General features: G+C 33.7%; 1 protein-coding gene across 2 annotated transcripts in view; it reads left to right on the top strand.

The window, feature by feature from the left end:
• The window catches only part of Ophn1 (oligophrenin 1), a 442,504-nt gene that overhangs the window by 338,017 nt on the left and 96,363 nt on the right, over positions 1–8,124 (top strand). For both annotated transcript variants that reach the window (XM_005401585.2, XM_005401584.2), the window contains exon 16: positions 297–381. In XM_005401585.2, the coding sequence (XP_005401642.1) occupies positions 297–381 (85 nt within the window). The remainder of the gene's footprint in view (positions 1–296; positions 382–8,124) is intronic.

Raw genomic sequence — 8,124 nt, 5'->3', positions numbered from 1 at the left:
TTTTTCTCCGGTACCGGGAACCGAACTCACGACCTTGCGCTTGCCAGGCAGGCGCTTTTGCCGCTGAGCTAAATCCCCAGCCCCTGTTCAGCCTTTTTCTTATAGTTGCAGTGGAAGTGATCAATTTGAAGCTTCTTAGGTGCTGAAAAGGACTTTCGTAAGGTTTTTTTTTTTTTGTCTCTAGAAAGTTTATTTGAGTAACTGTCTTTTAATTAATGTACTTCATTTTTAAAGGGATAAAAAGTAATACCTGTTGCAAGATTAAATTTTTTTCTTGTTTATTTTTTCTCAAATAGATCCCAAATGCCCTGGAGATGTTGATTTTCATAATAGTGACTGGGACATTAAGACAATCACCAGCTCCTTGAAATTCTACCTCAGGTATGCTTGATTTGAATTAGGTCCTTTGTTTTCATAGTTGATGAAATTTGTCTTCATAGAGATTGGAGTTAAATATGGTTGCAGTTTCAATAAGGTGAATAGGATCCTCAAATTTTAAAAAAAGTGATAAGGATTTTTGTGAAAGATGAGAATGCATTAAAAGACTTTTAAAATATCTGAGAATGTAAGCAACATAAGTATACAAATGAAAATTTTTGAATTTTTAAATTTTAAAAAAATTTTTTATTTTTGAGTAAAGGCTTTAGAAAATTTGTGTTATTTAAAAAGAATGCCCTTAAAATTATTGAAGTTTTTCCATTGTTTATAAAGTTGATGACATGATAGTTCATGAGTAAAATGATGAGTTGTGGCAATTCATGACCATTAACATATCTTATTGGAAAACACCATTTTTTAATTTTTTAATTTTATTTTTTTGGATACTGGGAATAGAACTCACATTTGCTGGGCAGGCACTGCGCCACTGAGCTAAAACTCAGCCCCGAAAAAAACATTTTGAAGCATCATATTATATTTGAACAAAAATAATGAGAGAGATACTGTATATCATACCTTAATCCATATGATGTAAGTAAAAATTAATGGTCTTTCCAGGAATACTTCTTCTGCATCTGCCAAAGACAAAAGGAACTGCTACTGCAAGGTTTATTCTGTGCTAGGCAGTGTACTACTTGCTTACTTTAACTGTCATTGTTTCTTTTTTTTTCTGTCATTGTTTCTTTCTCTCAATAACTGTGCACGATAGTGTATACAATACTCATTTACAGATGAGGAAACTGAGGTGATCCTTTATATCATGAGTAATATTCATAAGCACAGCTAATATTTTAAACCTAAGTGTCTCTGGCTTATAAGGCACTGTTTCTGGGGCCTCTTCTTCCCCTCTCTCTATTCCCAGGAGTCTATGATGCCTTTAAGTCTTTTGAGAGGATACCAGTATGTAAAATAGCTGGGTCAAATGAAATTCCTAGTTTTCTTGAGGGATCTCCATACAGATTTCTATAATGATTGTACTAGTTTACATTCCCACCAACAATGCACAAGGGTTCCTTTTTCCCTGCAGCCTCATCAGCATTTGTTATTGTTTGATTTCTTATTGATAGCCATTCTTTCTGAAGACAGAATCTGTGTTGTTTTAATTTGTATTTCTCTAATGACCAGAGATGTTGAACATTTTTCGTGTATTTATTTGCCATTTATACTTCCACCGAGAAGTGTCTATTATTTCAGTTGCCCAGTTTTGATTGGGTCTTTATTGGGACAGTCTAATTTTTTTTATTCTAGATATTAATCCTGTGTCTGAGGAATAGCTGACCAATTTTTCCCATTTATTAGGTTGTTGAGTCATTCTTTTGTTTCCTTTTCTGTACAGAAACTTTTCAATTTGATATGAGCCCATTTGTGGATTCTTGATGTTATTTCTTGTACAATGCTTATGTTTTTAAGAGTTTCATCTATTTTATCTTCTAGCAGATTAAGTATTTCTTTTTTAACATTTAGATTGTTGCTCCATTTTGATTTTAGTTTAGTGCATGATGAGAGAGGTGGGTCTAGATACTGCATTTGGAAAGCCAGATGTCCCAGTACCATTTATCTATCTTTCCTCCAGCATATGTTTTTGTCCCTTTTCTAAAGGTCAGATGACTGAATATCCCTGGAGTTGCTCCTTCATCCTCTATTCTTTTCCATTGATCCATATGTCTGTTTTTATGCCCATACCATGCTGTTATTATTATAGCTTTGTATTATAACTTGAAATCCAAGATTATGATGCCTTCTACTTTGCTCTTATTGCCTAGGATTGCTTTTGCTATTATGGGTGCCTTTTATTTTCATATGAATTTCGGGTTGTTTTCTCTAGACCTACGAGTGCTGTTGGTATTTTGATGGGGATTGTATTAAGTGTGTGTATCAGTTTTGGAAGTATGGCTATTTTGAAATATTGGGTCTGCCTATCCAGGAATAGGTTATATCTTTCCATTTTCTGATGTCCTCTTTGATCTTCTTTTTCAGACTATTGTAGTTTTAATTTTAGAGGTTTTTCACTTCCTTTTTTAGGTTAATTTTTAATTATTAACTTTTTCTTGGTGCTCTTTTGAATGGTATAGTTTTCCTAATTTCTTTTATTGTTGAGTTTATTATTGATATACAGAAATGTTATTGATTTTTGTGTGTTAATTTTGTATTTTGTTACATTGCTGAATTTATTAATTGTAGGAATCTTATGGTAGAATTTTTGTGTCTTCTATGAAGTGAATCATGGTGTCTGCACATAATGCTACTTTGAGTTCTTCCTTTTCCGTACACATTCCTTTTGTTTCTTTTCCTTGCCTGATTGCTCTAGCTCATATTTCAGTCACTAAAATATATTATTCAGGAATGGTGATAATGAACATTCTTGTCTTGTTCCTGATTTAGAAGAAAAGTTTTCAACTTTATCATTTAATATTATGTTGACAGTAGATTTGCCATAAATGGCTTTTATCCGAGTGAGATAAGGTTCTTTTATACCTATTTTCTTCAGGGATTTTTGTTATGACTGAATGTTTTGTGAAGGGCTTTTTTCTGCGTCTATTGAGATGATCTGTCTATATGCTGTATTATATTTATTGATTTGTATATGTTGAACCATACTTATATCCCTGAAATGAAGCCTATTTGTTAATAATGTATGATATTTTCCATGATTTGTTGTGTTCTATTTGCTGGTATCCTGTTGAGGATTTGTGCATCTGTGTTCATTAGAGAGACTGGCTTATAGTCTGGCTTATAGTTTTGGTTGGGTCCATGTCTGGTTTTAGAATCAGAGTACTACTAGCTGCCAGGAATGACTGTGGGATACTCCTTCCCTTTTAAATTCATTAAAGAGTTTGAGGAATATTGCCATTAGATATCTCCTCAAGTTTTTGTAGAATTCCATGGTAAATCCATTGGGCCCTAGGCTTTTCTTAGTTGGTAGGTGTTTTATTGCTGCTTCAATTTCATTGCCTGTTACTGGATTATTCATCATTTTTATATATTCGTGGTTCAGTGGTGGTGATTCGTATGCATCTTAGAATCTATATTTCTTCTGGAGTTGGTAATTTATTAGGGTACAAGTTTTCAATGTAGGTACTTATTGGCTTCTGGATTTTGGCAGTTTCTGTTGTAATTTCATCTAGTTAATTTGTAGTTGAATTGATTTGGGTCTTTTCTTTCTTTCTTTCTGGTAAGATTGGCTAAAGTTTGCCTATTTTGTTTATTCTTTCAAAGAACCAGCTCTTTTATTAGTTAATTTTTTGTATGTTTTAGTCACAATTTCATTAATTTCTGCTCTGAGCTTTATAATTTCCTTCCTTGCACTAGCTTTGTGTTTGAATTGTTTTTATTTTTCTAGGATCTTTCAGTGGATCATTAGGGTGTTTATTTTGGCTGGATCTGTTTTTCTAGTGTAAGCATTCACAGCTATAAACTTTCACGTCAGGACTGCTTTCATTGTGTTCCATATATTCTGATATATTGCACTGGCATTATTGTTTGATTCTAGGATCTCTCCAGTTTCTTCTTTGATTTCTTTTGTGACTTACTGATCATTCAAGAGTATATTATTTAATTTCCATGTATTTGCATAATTTCTGTGGTTTCTTTTGCCATTGAGTTATAATTTCATTGTACTATGATGTGATACTATGGGTGAGATGATTTCAATTCTTATATACTTAAGTATGCTTTATGGGCCAACATGTGAATTTTGGAGAATGTTCTAAGTGCTGCTGAGAAGAATATCTATTCTGTTGTTGGCTTGAACACTTGGTAGCTATCTATTAAATTCACTTTTTCAAAGGTTTTGTTCAGCTGTGGTATTTGCTGATATTTTGTCTAGTTGATCTATTAGTGTAAGTAGAGCATTGAAGTCCCCCACTATAATTGTGTTGTTATTTATCTAATCTATCATGTTCCGTAGTATTTATTTTATGAAGTTTGGTGCCCATTGTGCAGTGCATATATGTTTATAATTGTTACATCTTACTGTTGAATTGTTGTTTTAACCAATACTTAGTTATCTCCTTTGCCTCTCCTGATTTGTTTTTACATGAAGTACTGTAGCACACCTCATAACAGCTAAATCTTGAAAGTGGCCTGTACATCCTTCAACAGATGAATGGATAAAGAAAATGTGGTGCTTATACATAATAGCATACTGCTTTGCCATAAGGAAGGAGAAACTTGAGTCATTTGCAGGAAAATGGATGCCCCTCTTGACTATAATATTCAGTGAAATAAGTCAGACACACAAGCTTAAATATTGCATGGATTTTGGATTTTCTTATACAAAAACTCAAGATACACATAAATGATAAATCAAAGTAAAAGATACTAGGAAACAGGGAGATAGATCTTCTGCAAAAGGGAAGAGGACCAAGAGACAGAGGGAATGAAAAGGAGAAGAAGGGAAGGGGATGAAAAAAAAGAATTAAGATGTGTTATGTACATGTACCTAATATCTATGATGAATGTAATCATTACTACTAACGTGTGCTAATACAAATAAAACAGAAAGAGTTAGCATCTAGACTTACCTTAAAAGGAATGAGAATGTATTGAAATATTACAAGCGGGGAGTTACATGATAAGATTTGTATTTTGGGGAAAATTTAGTATGGAGATTAGATTAGAAGGTAACAAATGGTGGAAAACAATTAGCTGGCTATTGCTTTCTTCCAGACAAAAGGTGATGCTCCTGCTTGGACCAGAGAGTCACATTGGAGATTAATAGAAATAAGCATATTCAAGACATTTAGGGACTAATGGTGTTGAATTATATATGGGGATTAGGGAAATGCAGGTAAAAAGACGACATCCTCATTTCTAGGCCATACAGCCAAATGATGGCCATGCATTTGCTGGTTGGGGTACAAAAAGGCAAGATATGAGGGAGAAAACAAGTTGGATTTTGAGTGTCTTTGAAGAAAATAAGGGCACTGTATTACACAGACAATTGAATATATTCGATTAAAACTCAGATGAGTTCTGGGATTAAACTAAAAATTTGGGAATCATTGACTTTATAATAGATGATACTTCAAGCCTGGAACTTAGAGAAGATTGTCTAATGAGATCCTCCACCCCTTTCTATCCAGGCTGCTGTATCAAGTATTATACATATCCTGTCTCCACTTCTTAACTAATCCCTCAGTATACTGTTCACCCACTGTAATCTGACTGTCTCACTGTGCCACTGCATGTGCTTTTGTCAAAGTCAGCAGTGACTCCCTCAATGTTGCACACACAGGACAATTGTCTTTACCTTATGTGACATGTTTGTAGTGCTTGTAACTGTTAAACCCTCTTCAGTCTTTTGGATTTTGGTGTATTGTTTGCTTATGATTTTGCTGTAAGCTCTTGTACCACCCTTTATGCTATTTATCCCTGATACTTCCCAAGGCTTTCTTTTCTTTTCTTTCTACTACACTGGAAGGATGAAAACCTCAAATATCTACAGGGCCCAGAAAATGAAAATGAGCAAGGTAGACTAAATAAACATGTTACACATTAAACCTTTATTTGCATAACAGGTCCTTTCTTTACATACAGGTAGTAGTATTCTTTACTTCTACAATCATACGGACCGAATGGTCACAGATTTTTCTCTTTGTCATCAGAAATGAGAAATATAGATTTTTATATGAAATATATTAATTTTTTTACATTTTGATTATTGGTTATGTTATATTTCATTTTTATACAGTGTACTGGCCAAATAAGAAATATGAGAAGGCCTATAGCTGTTGGGCTGCCAGTTAATAATTACTGTTGGCACTGAGGCATTTATTTTCATGGTTTTAACCATCCTCCTTTGTTCGTGGCAAACTTTTTCTTCTTTATTTGCAGTACTAGGAATTGAACCCAGGACCTTTTCACTGATATACATTGCCAGCCTCCCCCATCCCTTTTAATTTTTATTTTGAGACAGAACCTTGCTGAGTTGACCAGGATGAGTTTGAAATTGTAGTTCTATCTCAGCCTTCAAGAGTGTTGGGATTATAGGTATATGCCACTATGCCTAGCTCTCTGTCCAGCTTTTTATATAGCCATTTCCCCTGTGCTAATTCAATATCTCTCTGGTTTAGTATCTATAGTTCTCTTACTGTTCTGTCCACTCACCCAAACCATATTACTCGCTTCCTCACCATCATAATCAATGAAAGATTTCTATCTTTAATATCATTCCAAGAATTATCTTCATCTTTTTATTTCTGTTTTCACTATTTCTATTTAAGTCTTTATTGTCCTATGTCTAGATGATTATAACAGTAGTGACAGACAGTATAGTGTAGTGAACAGCATGGAACCTGGAGACAGACTGTGTTCTGCCACTTATTAGTTCTGTATTATTAGTTCTTGGATGTATTCTGTTTTTTTTTTCTTTATACTTTTATTGGTACATTTTAGATATACATAATGATAATCATCATATGGAATTTGTACGTGTACATAATATATCTTGATTCTTCTTTTTTTTTCCTGCTTTCCCACCCCTCCTTTCAACTCATTTTTCACTCCTTATTTACAAAAAGTTATTTTTCTCTTCTTTTCTTTCTATTTTTTCCTTTTCCCTTCCTTCCTTTCTCTCTCCCCCCTCCCTATTTCCCCTTCTTACTTGAACATTTTCTTCCTATTTCACAGTATCTATAACATATTTTGATCCTTACTTACTCTTTTGATTTCTCATACCAGAGAAATTAGATGATATTTGAACATGTTTATTTGATTTATTTCACTTAAGAGTATGATCTCAAGGTGCATACAGTTACCTAGAAATGTCTCAAGTTTATCCTCCTTTATGGCAGAGTAGTAGTCTATTATAGAAATAAAACCACATCTTCTTTATCCATTCATCAGTTTATGGCGTTTGGTCTGTTTCCAACATTTAACTGTTACAAAGTGTGATGCATAAAAATGAGTAGGCATATATCACTGTGGTATGATTCTTCTAATTCTTTTGGGAAGATAACAAGAAGGGAAATAGGTGGGTCAAATGGAACCTTTTGTTTCAGGTTTTTGAAGAATCTCCACACTGATTTCCACAGTAGTTTCATCAGTCTATACTCCTACCAATGGGGGTGGGGTGTTCCTTTTTCCCCACAGCCCTGCCAGTATTTGTTATTGGTTGCTTTCTTGTTAATACCCATTGTTTCTGAAGTGAGACGGAATGTCCACTACTATTTTAGTTTGCATTTCTCCATCTACCAGTAATGGTGAACATTTTTTAATATATTTATTTGCTCTTTCTACTTCATCTGAGAAGTATCTTTTCATTTCATATGCCCACTTATGGATTAGGTCTTTAAATTTGGGGGTGAGAATCAGATTTTTTTAAGTTCTTTATATATGCTATATAGTAGTCCTTTGAGGAATAAGTAGCAAAAAATTTTTTCCCACTCTGTATATTGTCTTTTCACTCTGTTTGTAGTTTCTTTTGCTGTGCAAAAGGTTTTTAATAAAGTGAGATCCCAGATTTTGATTCTTTGTGATATTTTCTTTGCCATTAAGGTTTTGTTCATAACATCTTTGCCTACACCTGTGTCTTCAGGGGTTCTACTTATTCTGTCTTCCAGTAAATTTAGTGTTTCTCCTTTAATATTTAGCCCTTTTATCCATTTCAATTTTAGTTTAGCACATGGTGAGAGAAATGGGTCTAGTTTTAGTCTTTGGCATGTGGAAACCCAGTTTTTCCAGCAT

This window comes from Chinchilla lanigera, unplaced genomic scaffold, assembly GCF_000276665.1.
Source record: "Chinchilla lanigera isolate Chin_1 unplaced genomic scaffold, ChiLan1.0 scaffold00074, whole genome shotgun sequence".
NCBI classification, from domain to species: domain Eukaryota; kingdom Metazoa; phylum Chordata; class Mammalia; order Rodentia; family Chinchillidae; genus Chinchilla; species Chinchilla lanigera.
Note: the sequence above shows the minus strand (reverse complement) of the source record. Positions and strands in the feature narration are given on the sequence as shown.